Source organism: Phyllobates terribilis, unplaced genomic scaffold, assembly GCF_046119375.1.
Source record: "Phyllobates terribilis strain yellow unplaced genomic scaffold, ASM4611937v1 Scaffold_11__3_contigs__length_659146591, whole genome shotgun sequence".
Classification (NCBI taxonomy): Eukaryota; Metazoa; Chordata; class Amphibia; order Anura; family Dendrobatidae; genus Phyllobates; species Phyllobates terribilis.
The window spans coordinates 52,418,668-52,435,602 of NW_027362771.1; the positions used below are offsets into that span (position 1 = coordinate 52,418,668).

General features: G+C 45.1%; 1 protein-coding gene across 4 annotated transcripts in view; it reads left to right on the forward strand.

Annotated features, from left to right (window-relative positions):
• The window catches only part of GNPDA1 (glucosamine-6-phosphate deaminase 1), a 50,329-nt gene that overhangs the window by 13,274 nt on the left and 20,120 nt on the right, over window positions 1–16,935 (forward strand). For all 4 annotated transcript variants that reach the window (XM_073651255.1, XM_073651258.1, XM_073651257.1 and 1 more), the window contains one exon: window positions 962–1,144. In XM_073651255.1, coding sequence (XP_073507356.1) covers window positions 962–1,144 — 183 coding nt within the window. The remainder of the gene's footprint in view (window positions 1–961; window positions 1,145–16,935) is intronic.

Here is a 16,935-nt window from a genome sequence, read left to right on the forward strand (position 1 = left end):
ACAAGAAAAAAACAAAACAATGTGTGACTATAACCTAAGAGATTAAAGACAAATGCAGTTTGCCCTCCTCCAGGTTAACTTTTTTTTTTTTTTTTTTTTGCAGCGTTTTTCAGGATCCCAAAGTTTAAATTTGTTCATGCTTGTATGGTGGAAACAATGCAAGGTGTTAGGCCACTAATGTAAGACATATGTGAAACCATAAAATATTTTTGGAGAAAAGGGCAATTTGATCAAATTATTTAGTGGAAAAAGATTTTTATGTCTGAAAAAATAGTGACTATTCTGAACATGAGTTCATGAGAAAAGACACAATTGCTAATGTAAAAACAGTTTGAAGGAGTTGAATTTTTCGGGAATAGTTTACCTAAGACATTGGCAGTGCATTGGGCATTCTTTACTTTCACATATTGTTCGGGCATTGAAATGGTCAGGCTTTGCTTATTTTAACACACATCTCTAATTTTAATTAAACTACTAATACTTTCATTCTCAAGTGAGGATACCATTTTGGTTTAAACTTGGGAAAATTGCAAAAAAAAGTTTCACATCCTGCTTTACATTCTTTTTTCACTAAGAACGCCACAAAAACTGATGGCATTGGTATTTTGCTGCTTTTTAGTACTCATTGCTTTCTGTGGGTGAAAAAACACTGCTAAAAGAATTGACATGCTGCAGTTTTCAAAAAAGCAGCAGTTTTCCAATTCAGTTTAGGGAAAAAAAACACATCTCTGAAATCTCATAGCTTTTGCTGGTACTGTAAAAAGCTGCTTTTAACTTTCATAGAAAAAATGCAGCCAAAACGCATCATGTGAGTCTAGGCTTGTAAGGTTCACAAGTCAATACCGGATATGTAAAGTTTCTTTATCATTTTTCAACATTTTGAAAAATGTGGAATATATGCACTGTGAATGTGTGGGAATATGTTAAATAATTTATATATTTTATTGGCTTTGACCTATAGGACTACCCAGGGAACACCCTGAAAGCTATCATTCCTTTATGTGGAATAACTTCTTTAAGCACATTGATGTAATTCCTGAGAATGCTCACATCTTGGATGGAAACGCTCCAGATCTTCAGAGTGAATGTAATTTATTTGAAGAAAAAATTAAGGCTGCTGGTGGAATAGAACTATTTGTTGGAGGTAAGAAAATAATCCGCTAGCTATTGATTATGGTAATAAGACTGGAAAGGGTGAGTTAATGGTATTTTATGTATTCACATGGAAAACCTAAGCATAAAATAAGCCCTCAACGTGTGATTATGTGCATACATGCAGTACAATACAGTGTTGGCAGGAAAAATGCTTCATAAAACACTATTTTTTTGTTTGTTTATTTGGTGCCTTTTTCCATGTGGCAGGGAGGAAGGGTGGGGGATTATGGTATATAAAACTGCAGCCAATTTGGTGTGGTCCAGGTCCTGTGACCTCCACTGATTGATCAAAACACTGCTCTAATGCATCTCATTCTGGAAAGTATGCTGTCCTTTTGATGGAGTTGTCCAAGACTTATAATGATGGCTGTGAGTCATCTGTATATATCAGATTGGTAGAGGTCCAACACCCATCACCCCTACTGTGGGTTGAACAGCTATTTGTAGCTCCCCACTGCGACTGCCTGTTCAGTGTACAGAGCCAGAAAAGCAACTCCTTTCCCGACATATGACAAACCTTTACGTCACATGTCAGCTCCTCTTCTTTGATGTGAGCTTAGGAGCTGAGCTTGCCTCTGGTCGGCAGACACTGGCTGTGTTGTTCAGCCAGCATCTACCTTTAACCCCTTCATGACCTTAGACATATTCATACATCCAGGTTGTGAAGGACTTCCCGACCTTGAACGTATGGATAACTCATGGCAATTTTTGAGCGCACTGGAGCTGTGTGCGCGCTATTGCTGCTAGGTGTTCAGCTTGCATGACAGCTGCCACCCAGCTATCACTGCCAGGAGAGGTGTGCGCACCACTCCCGGCAGTTTAATTCCTCCTCTAAATGCTGTGATCGATATCTGTCACAGCATTTAGAAGAGAGGGAGGTGGCTCCCTCTCCCCTCTGGCCGGCGCCGCATGGCGTCATCGCAAAAACCCGATTGATGCTATGGTTACCACAGGTCGTCATGACTACATCCGGGTCACCAGGCTCTAGCTCGCTTGTTAGACCATGCTCAGTGCATGGTCTAATAAGCTTGTGTGAGAGCAGAAATTACAGTTTCATTGCGTCCACAACGACCCGACCTATAAATTTGTCACACTAGTGAACCCCTTCAGTGACCACCACAAAAAACAAAATACTACTTTTTCATCATACCAAACAAAAAGTGGAATAAAAAGCGATCAAAAAAACTAAACAACTAAAAATGGTATAGCTGAAAGCATCTAGTCCCGTAAAAAAACAGCCACCATACAGCTCCGTCAGCAGAAAAAAAGTTACAAGTCTCAGGGGCTCTCCAAACGCAACATGGTGTCCCCTAACAAATTGGAACCATGTCGCGTTTGGAGAGCTCCTGTGTGTCTAAACATTGGAGCTCCCCCACAAGTGACCCCATTTTGGAAACTAGACCCCCCAGGGAACTTATATAGATGTGTGGTGAGCCCATTGAACCCCCAGGTGCTTCACAGAAAATCATAATTTTGACTTTTGAAAATAAAAAAAAAACATTTTTTCCACAAAAATGCAAAAAAAAATATTTTCACAAGGGTACCAGGAGAAATTGCACCCCATAAGTTGTTGTGCAATTTCTCCGGAGTACGCATATACCCTATGTGTTGGAAAAAACTACTGTTTGGGCGCATGTAAGGGCTCGGAAGGGAAGGAGTGACGCTTTTGAACGCAGACTTTGATGGAATGGTCTGCGGGCGTCATGTCATGTTCTCAGAGCCCCTGATGTGCCTAAACAGTGAAATGCCTAACAAGTGCCCCCTTTTTGGTAGTTAGTTGATTTTTGAATTTTGTAATGTAGTGTTGTACATCAGTTGTGTAGGACAATCTGACGTATGACAACCTGACGAACACTACGTCAGCTGTGGCTCAACAAGGTCAAGGTTATCACTCCCAGAGTAATTTTAAACAACCCCTCTGACTCATGCCATCCTAATTTGATTACCATACTCAGCTGGTTAGAATAGGTATAAAAGCGGTACCTTGTGCACATGTTAGTGCCCCCATTGAAGAAGCTTGTGGCGAAACGGCGTCGTCGGGGTTAACTTCACCATCCCTCCTCTGATCAACTTATTGAATTACTATATGTGAGTACTCTCCACTGGCTTTAATGTTTTGTCATAACACACCCTATATGTAGCTACACCATATGCACAGCCTTAGTAATTAGTACATTTGATATGCATTGGCCTGATGCCTTTATACCTTGTACTTATCTGCTGACTTACTTATAGCATATAGGGGCTATATGCTCCAATATTTGAACTTCTATTTGTAAAATATTCTTGTGTTGTACTGCTACTTTGATGCTAATCTTTCCACATACTTAAAACAAACCCCCCCCTTTTTTGCACTTGCACTTGCACTTTACCTTGTTTTAGGGGAGTTCTATATGCATTTTTCATTCACGGATTAATTGGCAACAGCACTTTATAATAGGGTTAGTGCAATATTGGATCTATGAATCAAAATTGCCATGGATGGGCTAATTTTCATGTACTAATATAGCTATGTTGGAGGTTTGGTTGTTGTAATATTTGAAGGCACCGGTTTTTTATATAAAAAAAAAAAATATATATATTTTAAAACTATTGAAATAAACTATATTGATTTTATATGTGTCTATTTATCTTCCTTTAAACTTGGCCTATACAGCTTGAGTTTTTTTGTTTGTTTAAAACTACGTCAGCTGTGTAGTGTTCGTCAGGTTGTCATATGTCAGAAATTAATTCAATAGTCCATCGAAGTATGGTACCTTTTGAAGCAGTCTTTCATACACAGGCCAGGTTTGTCAGGGCAGGTGTCACATTGATAAATGGTGTCCTTGCGTATTCCACTTTTATAACACACTCGGCACCTCTTTTGTGACTTTCCTTTTTTTCCGCTGTGAGGGATCTGCCCTGGGAAATGCTGGCCTGGTACAATTCTCGGTCCTTCAATTCCAGAAGTACTGGGTTCCGCTCTGTCACCGCTGCCAAATATCAGGGCCTTGATAACTGTTTCCTGAAACTGAAGATATGACGCAGAAGTCTGGCCTTCACATTGTGACAGAAGGAAAGCATTGTGCATTGCCATCTGTACAATGTGCACGGCCAGCTTGTTGTACCACACTCTGGACTTTCTCAAAGCACTGTATGGCTGGAGGACTTGATCAGAGAGATCAACTCCCCCCATGTACTTGTTGTACCCCACTACACAGTCTGGTTTGACGACCTGTGTAGTGGAACCTCGTACAGTGCTGAGTGTGCTGCCATCACCATGTATGGTGGTCAAGAAAAGGACATCCCTTTTGTCCTTGTACTTGACCATCAACAGGTGGTCGCTACATTGGGCTCTGCTCTCACCCCTTCTGAGCAGCTGCCCAATTAGCGTCTTTGGGAGGCCTTTCTGAATTTTGCGGACAGTACCGCAGGCTGCGGTACGTCGCGCAGAGAGGGACTGGAAGAGCGGGATACTTGTATAAAAGTTATCCACGTAGAGGTGATAACCTTTATCAAGCAGTGGGTACACCAAGTCCCACCCAATTTTCCCACTCACTCCCAGAACAGGGGGGCATTCAGGGGGTTCAATCCGGGAGTCCTTCCCTTCATAAACTCTAAACTTGTGAGTGTAACCTGAGGTACTCTCACAAAGTTTATACAGCTTGATCCCGTACCTTGCCCTCTTACTGGGCAGGTACTGCCGGAATCCAAGCCGCCCCTTAAAAGAAATTAAGGACTCATCCACACAGATGTCCCTTTGGGGCACGTACACTTCACCAAACTTGTTGTTGAAGTGTTCGATGACAGGCCGAACTTTGAAAAGACGATCAAAGTTCGGGTCATCGCGTGCAGGACACCTTGCATTATCTTGGTAATGCAAGAACTTGTAGATGGCCTGAAAGCGTGTCCGGGGCATGACCATTCGGAACACTGGAGTGTTATACAAAACGTCAACACTCCTCCAGTATTGCCGAAGCTCAGGCTTCTTCAAGATCCCCATAAGAAGGACCAGGCCCCAAAACTTCATCATTTCTACTGCATCTACAGGAGACCAGTTAGAAAATGATGAAGAGGGGTTTTGTTCTAAAAATTGATGAGCATGCAAATTAGTTTGGCCCACCAGGAGGTTTAGAAAATCCTCAGAGAAAAAGACTTTGAAAAAGTCTATTTCTGTGAGGCCGGTGGTGTCAAACTTGATTCCTGATTCCGCTACGAAATCAGGAATCAGCGGCTCATAATTTTCGGGGGGCGAAGTCCATATAGGCTCAGTAGTGGGGGGCGCTGGAACATCTCTCCTGCGACGACGGCGGGGCGGGCCAGCAGAACCTGAGGAAGAGGAGGAAGACGACGAGGAGTCGGAAAAATAAAGAAATGTGGGATCCTCACTGTCAGTGTCGGAGGCAAGAATAGCGTATGCCTCCTCCGCTGAATACTGAGTTTGGGATGAGCAGGACATTGTTTGTTATGTATGTGGTGCGTGTGTGTCAATACTTTATTGAGAGTGTGTGTGTGTGTGTCAGTACTTTATTTAGAGTGTGTGGAAAAAGGAAATACTGTATGTGGTGCAAACAGCGAGCACGAGTGTGGATTGGTGAACTATGCCACCGATCAATACTCGGCGGCTGCTGGATGTGCGCACAAATGTGTGGTAAGAGGGGAATTGGGTTGGATGAGGGGAGATCAGAGATTACTTACCAAAGTCCTCTCTGTTCTTCTTTCAGGACCGGGAGCCCGGAGCAGGAGACCGGGAGCAAAAGAATTAACAGGGACACTGGGGTGAGGCAGATTGGGGTGGGAAGGGGGGTAAAAAGACAGGGGAGTGGGAAGAGGGGTAAAAAGACAGGGGAGGGGGATTGGGGTGGATGAGGGGAGATCAGAGATAGACTTACCAAAGGGTCAGCAGGACTGGAAGAGAAGACCCAGAGCAGGTGACCGGGAGCCCGGCGCAGGAGACCAGGAGCCCGGCGCTGGTGACCGGGAGCGGAGCTGGAAACTCGGACCAGAGCTGGAGACCGCTGCAGGATGCAGAAAAAAAGGTGAGGGGGGAGGGGGGATTGGGGTGGATGAGGGGAGAACAGACTTGCCAAAGTCTTCTCTGCAGGATCAGCAGCAGGCTCTGGCGCAGGAATCACAGCAGGTCAGGAGCAGAAGATCCAGGAGCTGGAGCAGAAGATCCAGGAGCTGGAGCAGAAGATCCAGGAGCTGGAGCAGAAGATCCAGGAGCTGGAGCAGAAGATCCAGGAGCTGGAGCAGAAGATCCAGGAGCTGGAGCAGAAGATCCAGGAGCTGGAGCAGAAGATCCAGGAGCTGGAGCAGAAGATCCAGGAGCTGGAGCAGAAGATCCAGGAGCTGGAGCAGAAGATCCAGGAGCTGGAGCAGAAGATCCAGGAGCTGGAGCAGAAGATCCAGGAGCTGGAGCAGAAGATCCAGGAGCTGGAGCAGAAGATCCAGGAGCTGGAGCAGAAGATCCAGGAGCTGGAGCAGAAGATCCAGGAGCTGGAGCAGAAGATCCAGGAGCTGGAGCAGAAGATCCAGGAGCTGGAGCAGAAGATCCAGGACGCTGGAGCAGAAGATCCAGGACACTGGAGCAGAAGATCCAGGACACTGGAGCAGAAGATCCAGGACACTGGAGCAGAAGATCCAGGACACTGGAACAGAAGATCCAGGACACTGGAACAGAAGATCCAGGAGCAGCGGCAGCAGCGACTGGAACAGTGAGAAGATGGTCTTGTGGTGTCACAGAATATTCTGTGGCACTACAAGGCCCAGCACAGACACATCAGATGTGATCGCTCTGTAGAAATCCTCACCAAGTGTGAGGGTCTGCAGGGCGGTCACAGGGTGATGATGGGGTGGTGACAGGTGGAGGTAATCTGATTGGAGCAATCATTGATGACATTGATCGCTCCAATCAGAGTACCTGAATACAGGTGACCAGGCGGTCACAGGGAGGTGTCACCTCTCTGTGACCCCCTGTGGTGCATGTTGTGCTCCAGCCATCTGATTGGTGACACTGCACCAATCAGACTTGGCTGGAGCAGAGCACGCACCACAGGGGGTCACAGAGAGGTGACACCTCCCTGTGACCGCCTGGTCACCTGTATTCAGGTACTCTGGAGTGATCGATGTCATCATCGATCGCTCCAATCACAGTAGTCTGGGGACTTGAATCACATTACAGGGGGTCATGGGGCGGTGACAGGCAGGTCACAAGCCGGTCACCGCCCCATGACCGCCCTGTCACCGCGCGGTCGCGCTACGATCGGTGCGATCGATATGATCGCACCGATCATAGCAGTCTGGGGCCAGGGCTGGGGTGTCCTAGCAACAGCCTAGGATCGGTGCTCTTAGGAGCACCGATCCTAGGCTGCAGATCACTGTTTCCGGCAATCACATTGCCGGAAACAGTGAGAAATGCTGTGATTGGCTGTTCAGATTTGAACAGCCAATCACAGCGATCGCTGGTGCGGGGGGGCGGCGACAGCCCCCGGGATGATGACTCCATCTACCAAGAGATAGGATGGCACCGTAACTTTAATGCTGTCACCGCGACGGGTCTGGCTCTTAAGTCCCAGGGCACAGACGCGTATTAGTACGTCAAATGTTAAGGGGTTAACCAGTGTGAAAAATGTAAAATCTGTGGCTAAAACAACATTTTTGTGTTTAAAAATGTAATTATTTTTTCTTCACTGTCCAATGGTATACAACTCTGACACACTTGTGGTGTCAATATGATCCCTGCACCCTTAGATGAATTCATTGAGAGGTGTAGTTTGTAAAATGGGATCACTTATTGTGGGGTGGGGTGTTCTGTTCTGTCACCTCAGGGGCCCTCCCAGTGGGTCATGGTACCTGCAAACCATAACAGTAAAATTTACACTATAATATGGCCCTTTTTCCTTTCTGAGCTTTGCACTGTGCCTCAAAAGTAGTTCCCGATTTACTTGTAGAGGATTGGCGCACTCAGGAAGAAATGGACCTCTTAGTTTGTTGTGCAATGTCTCCTATTGGCCCGTATAAAAATTAAAAATTTGGGGCTAAAACAGTATTTTAGCTGTAAAAATGTAATTATTCATTCTTCACCGCCCAATCGTATACATTTCTGTGAGGCACATGTGCTGCCAACATGCTCACTGCACCCCTAGATGAATTCATTGAGAGGTGTAGTTTGTAAAATGTCACCTATAGGGAGGGGTTTCTGCTGCTCTGGCACCTCAGGGGCTGTGGCACCCTCAAACCATTCCAGAAAAATATGAACTCCAATACAGCTTTTCTTCCCTTCTGAGCTTTACACTGTGCCTCAATATTAATTTTCCCCCACATGTGCGGTATCCGCATACACATTGTTGTGCAATTTCTCCCAAGTATGGTCCATTTTGCTCCTGTTACCCTTTGAAAATGAGAAATTTTTGTAGGAAATGGGGTTTTTTTTGTTTTTTTTTTCATTCTCACAGTAAAATGTTAAATTTCTGTGAAGCACCTGGGAGTGCAAAGTGCTCATAATATATCTACATAAATTCCTTGAGGGGGTCTACTTTCCAAAATGTGGTCACTTGTGGGGGGTTTAGGCACATCAGGGGGCTCACCAAACGTGACATGATGCCCACAGACCATTCCATCAGTCTGTATTCTAAACATCACTCCTTCCTTTCCGAGCCCTGCTGTGCGTCCAACCAGTAGTTCTCCCTCACATATGGGGTATCCGCATACTCAGAAGAAATTGCACAACTAATTTTTGGGGTCCATTTTCTACTGCTACCCTTGTGAAAATAAAATATTTGGGGCTAAAACATTGTGTGTGTGTGTGTGTGTGTGTGTGTGTGTGTGTGTGTGTGTGTGTGTGTGTGTGTTTTCTTCACAGCTCAACGTTAAAAACTTCTGTGAAGCAACTGGGTGTTCAAGGTGCTCACCACACATCTAGATTAATTCCTTGAGGGGTCCAGTTTCCAAAATGGGTCACTTGTGGAGGAGTTTCCACTGTTTAGGCACATCACATTTTGTGTTCAAAAGGTCAAAAAGTGCTTCTTCCCTTCCGAGCCCTGCTGTGCTCCCAAACTGTAGTTTGACCCTGTATTGGAATTGGTCTAGTGTTTTCCTGCTATGTGAATTTTGTAATGTGGTGGCATTCAAAAGTTGTGTAGAGTGCATCATACACATATCCGGTTTATCGGGCAGATTTCACACTAATAAATGGTGTCCTTTCGGGTCCCCCTACTGTAATACACTTTATCTTCTTTTTTCTTTTTTTTCTTTTTTTTTGTGACCTCACCAGGGAAGTTTGAAGGACCTCACCAGGGAAATGTTGACCTGGTACAACACTGGAACCTTCAGTTCCTGAAATACTGTGGCCTGCTCCTTTCTGACTTCCAAATATTAGGGCCTTGATCACTACTTCCTGGAACTGAAGGAAGGTTCCGGCCTGGCCTGCACATCATGATAGCACGAAAGCGTTATACAATGCCATCTGTACGATGTGCACTGTCAGCTTTTTGCATCACACTTTAGCTTTTCGAATGGCCCTGTAGGGCTGGAGGACTTGATCAGAGAGATCATCTCCACCCATGTTATTGTTGTTCCCCAGGATACAGTCTGGTTTTGGTGACCTGTGCAGAGGAACCTCATACTGCGGTGGGGGTGCTACCCTCACTATGTATAGTGGTCAAGAAAAGGACATTCCTCTTGTACTTGACCACGAGCATGTTGTTGTTGTTGTTTCATTAGGCTCTGCTCTCGCCCTTTCTGAGCAGCTGCCCAATTGGCAACCTAGGGCGTCCTCTCTGATTTTTGCAGACAATATCGCAAGATGTGGCACTTCTGGCAGAGAGGGACTTGAAGAGTGATGCTCTTATAAAAGTTATCTACGTAGAGGTGATAACCTTGATCTAGCAGTGGGTGCACTAATTCCCACACAATTTTCCCACTCACTCCCGGATTCAACCCCCCCTTGTCCTTGGAGCATTTCCTTTCATAAACCCTAAACCTATGGGTGTACTCTGAGGTACTCTCGCACAGTTTGTAGAGTTTAATTCCGTACCTGGCTCTTTTACTGGGCAGGTATTGCTGGAATTTGAGCCTTCCCCATGAAATGTATGAGGGACTCGTCTACGCAAATGTCCCTTTTGGGGAACATACACCTCAGCAGACTTTTTGCTGAAGTGATCAATGACCGACTGAACTTTGAAAAGTTGGTCAAAGCTGGGGTCATCTTGGGGAGGACATTGTGTATTATCGTAATGCAAAAATTTGTGGATGGCCTCAAAATGTTTACCGGTCATAGCTATGCGGAAGAGTGGAGTATTATAAACAACACTCCAATATTGCCGAATTTCTGGCTTCTTCAATATGTCCATGTGAAGAACAAGGCACCGAAACTTCATGATTTCTACAGTGTCTACGGGGGTTCAGTTGGCAAATGAAGTGTGATTTTGGGATAAAAATTGAGTGTGCAAATGTCTGGGATCTACAAAATTGTCAGAGAAAAAGACTTTGAAAAAGTACATTTCTGTGAGGCTGGTAGTGTCAAATTGGATTCCTGATTGTGCCACAAAATCAGGAGTCTGTGGTTCATAATTTTCAGGAGGTGAGGTCCATAGAGGGTCACTTACTGGGCGCTGGCTCATTTTCTGTCCTGGGGAGTCTGCATTGCAGTTTGGTATCACAGGAGGAGGAGGGAAAAAAAAGGAAGGTGGCATCCTCTCCCTCACTATCAGTATTGTAGGCTAGGAAGGTGTATGCCTCCTCGGCTGAATAGTGTTTGGGACAAGCTGGACCTTTTTTTTTTTTTACATGTGGTGTGTTTGGTGTAAAAAAAAAAAAAAAAAAAAAAAAAAAAAAAAAAAAAAAAAAAATTATATATATTTTAGAACAGAAGGATCTAAAAAAAAAAAAAAATAAATAGAATGTAAAAATTTGGTAAAATAAGAAAACTTAGTAACCGGACGACAGTGAAACTACAATTACTAGACTGATGTCAATAAAAACAAATTACTGAGCGCCCACAACTATCTGACGCGGATTGTGATTATATTTTAGTAAAATATACTGTAGTGTAAGCGATTTACTACAGTATATTGGGGTAGATTGGGAAAAAGTTGGGGACAAGAATGGATCAGGAAAGGACAGGAACTTTTTTTCAGGAACAGCAGCAATGATGGCACAGGCAAAAATAGTCTGTGGCACCACAGATCCGGCAGCAAAATGGCACAGTGACCGACCCTGCAACGTCTCCATGCTGGAATGAGCAAGTGCAGGGGGTCATTGTGAGGCATACTGAACCAGCATGGCTACCACAGCATCTTGCAGCGGCATGATATTCCATCCGGTTTGCGTTTAGTTGGACCATCATTTATTTTTCAACAGGACAATGACCACAAACACACCTCCAGGCTGTGTAAGGGCTATTTGACCAAGGAGGAGAGTGATTGGGTGCTACGCCAGATGACCTGGCCTCCACAGTCACCAGACCTGAACCCAATCAAGATAGTTTGGGGTGAGCTGGACCCCAGAGTGAAGGCAAAAGGGCCAACAAGTGCTAAGCATCTCTGGGAACTCCTTCAAGATTGTTGGAAGACCATTTCCGGTGACTACCTCTTGAAGCTCATCAAGAGAATGCCAAGAGTGTGCAAAGCAGTCATCAAAGCTAAAGGTGGCTACTTTGAAGAACCTAGAATAGAAGACATATTTTCAGTTGTTTCATACTTTTTTGTTAAGTATATAATTCCACATGTGTTAATTCATAGTTTTGATGTCTTCAGTGTGAATGTACAAATTTCATAGTCAAGAAAATACAGAAAAATCTTTAAATGAGAAGGTGTGTCCAAACTTTTGGTCTGTACTGTACATACAGTGAAGGAAATAATTATTTGATCCCTTGCTGTTTTTATAAGTTTGCCCACTGACAAAGACAAGAACAGTCTATAATTTTAACATTGAGAGAGAGAATATCCAAAAAAAAATCAAGAAAATCACTTTGTATAAATTTGATTTTTTTGCATTTTGCAATGAGAAATAAGTATTTGATCCCCTACAAACCATTGAGTTCTGGCTCCTACAGACCAGTTAGGCAATCCTAATCAACTCGTTACCTGCATTAAAGACAGATGTCTTACATAGTCACCTGTATAATTGAGTCTGTGGACAGGAGTCTTTTAATCAGTCAGACTCTAACCTTTACAACATGGGCAAGACCAAAGAGCTTTCTAAGGATATCAGGGACAAGATCATAGACCTGCGCAAAGCTGGAATGGGTTACAAAACCATAAGTAAGACGCGGGATGAGAAGGAGACAAATGGATGAAATACAAAATGACTGTCAATCGACATCGATCTGAGGCACCATGCAAAATTTCACCTCGTGGGGCAACCTTGATCATGAGGAAGGTGAGAGATCTGCCTAAAACTACACGGGGTGAACTTGTTAATGATCTCCAGTCAGCTGGGACCACAGTCACCAAGAAAACCATTGGTAACACATGATGCCTTTAAAGGTTTAAAATCCTGCAGTGCCCGCAAGGTCCCCCTGCTCAAGAAGGCACATGTGCAGGCCTGTCTGAAGTTTGCCAATGAACACCTGGATGATTCTGTGAGTTATTGGGAGAAGGTGCTCTGGTCAGATGAGACAAAAATTGAGCTCTTTGGCATTAACTCAACTTTCCGTCTTTGGAGAAAGGGAAATGCTGCCTATGACCCAAAGAACACCGTCCCCACTGTAAAGCATGGAGGTGGAAACATTATGTTTTGGGGGTGTTTCTCTGCTAAGGGCATATGACTATTTCACCGCATCAATGGGAGGATGGATGGAGCCATGTACCGTAAAATCCTGAGTGACAATTTCCTTCCCTCCGCCAGGATATTAAAAATGGGTCGTGGATGGATCTTCCAGCAAGACAATGACCCAAAACATACAGCCAAAGCAACAAAGGAGGGGCTCAAAAAGAAGCACATTAAGGTCATGGAGTAGCCTAGCCAGTCTCCAGACCTTAATCCCATAGAAAACTTATGGAGGGTGTTGAAGCTCCGAGTTGCCAAGCGACAGCCTCAAAATCTGAATGCTTTAGAGATGATCTGCAAAGAGGAGTGGACCAAAATTCCTCCTGATGTGCGCAACCCTCATCAACTACAAAAAACATCTGACTGCTATGCTTGCCAACAAGGGTTTTGCCACCAAGTATTAAGTGTTTGCCAGAGGGATCAAATACTTACATTTATTTGCATTTTGCAGTGAGAAATAAGTATCTAATTTATACAATATGATTTTTTTTTTTTTCTTGATTTTCTTTTGAATATTCTATCTCTCAGTGTTAAAATTAACCTACCCTTAAAATTATAGACTGTTCATATCTTTGTCAGTGGGCAAACTTACAAAAACAGCAAGGGATCAAATAATTATTTCCTTCACTGTATACCTCATTGGTCGGGAAGCCTTTCCCTTCCATGACATATAGATACGTCTAATGTTGTGAAGGGGTTAATACTGCTTAAATCATTATCTTTGTAAAAATCTTTTTTGCCATTTTGATGAAATCCATAGTTGATAAGTGGATACTATATGCTAATCAGTTACAAGTGCAGCAGGGTGGGATATTGCATTTTTAAATCTACTGCTTCTACCCCAATTTAGGCACGCCTCTTGCCTCCTGTGTCTGACTGATCGGTCGCTAATGTTTGTCACCTGCCTTCTCTGACAGAAACCTGTAAGTCAGAGACAGGTGGTAGGCATCAGGCAGGAGAGCTATACATGCATTGCCCACCCTGCTGCACTTGTCTCATTAGCATACAGTTTCAACTATGGATTTCTCTAAAACTGCAAAACTGATTTTGTATAAGCAAGGTCTGGATTTACTCAGCATTAAAGCACCTTTTTCTCTAATAACCCCCCACGACAGCACACAGGAGGATGTAACCCCACCCTAATAGGGACAGGAAATACGAAGAGGCTTAAATAGCCCGTCCCACATCCTCCCTCCAGTGTTTATTTCCTGTCCCTATCAGGGATGAAGAGGTCATTCCCGGTGTGCTGGGCCGGCGACAGGCACTGGGGAAAAGCTACTAGCCGGGCAGCGGAGGATCGAGCGGTCTTTACCTATCCTCCTCAGGGCGCTGCTCCCGTCTCCTCCGGATTCGGGACCCCCTCCTGCAGTCCGCGCTCTCGGGCAAGGTCTGCTGGATCTTCTGACCGGAGGCCATCTCCTCCTCCTCTCCCCCTCTGGATGCGCGGGCGATCCGGCTCCCGGATGTGGAGCGCACGCCGTGGCGCCGGAAGTGACGTCTGACACCGGGCGGTGGATGATGTCACTTCCGGCAGTTTGCGTTCCACTGTGAACCGCATCAAAAACTATGGGGGAAGAAGAGCGGAATGCCGCCGGTGATCAGAAATCTTCACCTGGACACCGGGGGAGGAGCCCTCTAAACAGAGGGAGGCGCTGGTCCGGTCGCCCATAAAAGGAGCCCTGGACAGGAAGACATCTACAGGTAGGACAAAACCATGTGTGTTGAAGCTTCTCGCTCTGCATCTGTAGAGCCCAGCGCCAGTCTGGTCCCAGTAAGTATAGCACTGGTAGTCCATCTCCCAGATGCAGGAAATGGTGATTATATAGCTCCCCTCCCCTTCTCCCCTCTCTTGTAGGGGTACAAGGAACCTGCATATGGAGAAAAAGTCAAACAGTCATGCAGATGTCCCATCTGTACTAAAAAAACCTATCATCCTCCCATAGAAAGCCCCTATGCAAGGACTGTACGGAGAAGATTATCAGGCAGGAACAACCTTCCTTAATGGAGGAGATAAAGGGGATTGTACATCAGGAGATCAAATCCTCCTTAGCCTCGGTCACTCTCCCTACGCCCTCACCTAGTCAGGGTTCTACATCTACTCCGTTTGCAGCCAAAAAGAGGAAGATTAGCCTGCCAGAGGGAGGGGAGGAAGACTCTGAAGAGGAGATGTATATCTCGGAAGATCTTCCAGAGGAAGGTGAACTAAGTCCAACCCCTGATAACTCCCAACGAGAGAGAGATTATTTTCCATCAGATAGTTTGGAGGAACTCCTCATGGCAGTAAGGAGAACTATGGAGGTCAAGGAAGAAAAAGTGGCCCAAACAGTACAGGATCAGATGTTTGGGGGGGCTACGTTCCAGGAAAAAATTGGTGTTCCCTATACACCAGAGTATTAGGGACTTAATCTTAGAGGAGTGGGAATCTCCAGAAAAGAGATTAAATACCCCTACAGAGTTAAGGGATAGATTTCCTGTAGACAATGAGACGGCAGAATGCTGGTCTGAAGTCCCAAGAGTGGATATCCAAATTGCACGAGTAGCAAAGAAAACCACGCTGCCCTTTGAAGATTCCTCTCAATTAAAAGACCCCTTGGAATGCAAAATGGAGGGACTACTCAGAAAATCCTGGGAGACCTCGGCAACACTATTAAGCACCAACGCAGTCTCTACGGGCGTAGCTCGATCAATGGCTCGTTGGCTAGACCAACTGGAGGAACACCTAGTTTCAGGCACCCCTAGAGAAGACATCTTGGCATCCCTACCGCTTCTACAGATGGCTACGGGGTTTTTAGCAGATGCCTCTGCAGAATCCGTGAGAGTGGGGGCAAGAGCATCTGGGCAATCAAACTCTGTAAGAAGGGCCCTATGGTTGAAATCCTGGAACGGCGACGTGGCATCAAAAATGAAGTTGTGTTCCATCCCCTTTAAGGGGAAATGCATGTTCGGGCCAGCCCTAGATGATCTTCTAGAGAAGGCCTCAGGCAAGAAGGCCCTCCAGGAACCTAGGAATGTGAGGAAGAGACCTTTTCGTCCCTCCCAAGAGCAGACCCCTCAATATAGGGGTAAAGGCAAAACAGGACGATGGAGCTACCCACAGGGTAGAGGAGGCAAAAATCTTTCTCTCCCAAAACCAACGTCAGAACAGACCATGACGTCAGGACAGTCGGGGGCCGCATCTCGAATTTTCTCCCTCAGTGGAAAGAAATCTGAGTTCGGAGTAAAAGGTAAATTTCTCCTATCCTCCAGCGAGGATAAGGTTAACACCGCTCTCCTCTCAGTCGTCAGGCCACCCTGATATCCGGTCTTACAGACCTATTGTCCTCTGGGGTGATATCCCTGGTTCCTACAAGGGAGATGGGCACAAGACATTATTCCAGACTCTTCCTAATAAAAAAAAGCAAATGGCTCACACTGATTAATAATCAATCTAAGGCCACTGAATCAGTATATCCACTACCAATGATTCAAGATGGAATCCATCAGGTCGACGGTCCCCCTGATAGAGCAGGGCCATGTCATGGCCACAATCGACCTCCAGGATGCATATTACCACATCCCCATACATCCACTTCACAGGAGGTTCCTAAGATTCGCAGTGGCTCAGGGGGATCAAATAGTCCACTATCAATTCAATGTTCTCTCATTTGGAATTTCATCAGCCCCGCGAATATTTACAAAAGTCATGGCTTATATCCGGGTTCAGAACATTTCAATAGTCCCATACCTCGACGACCTGTTATTAATCGGGCCCTCAGTACCAGTACTCCGAGAACATCTACAGTTGACCACTCAGATCCTATCGTCTCTGGGCTGGTTAGTGAACCAGAAAAAATCAGAGCTGGTTCCCTCCATGACAAAAACATTTCTAGGAGTACTATTGGATTCCCACAGCCAGTCATTCCTGCCCAAACAAAAACAGGTCATGATAAAAGCAAAAATCAATGTCCTAAGGAGCAGAAGATCAGTATCATTAAGAGACGCTATGACATCCTGTATTCAGATGATGGCCTGGGCTCAGGCGCATACCCG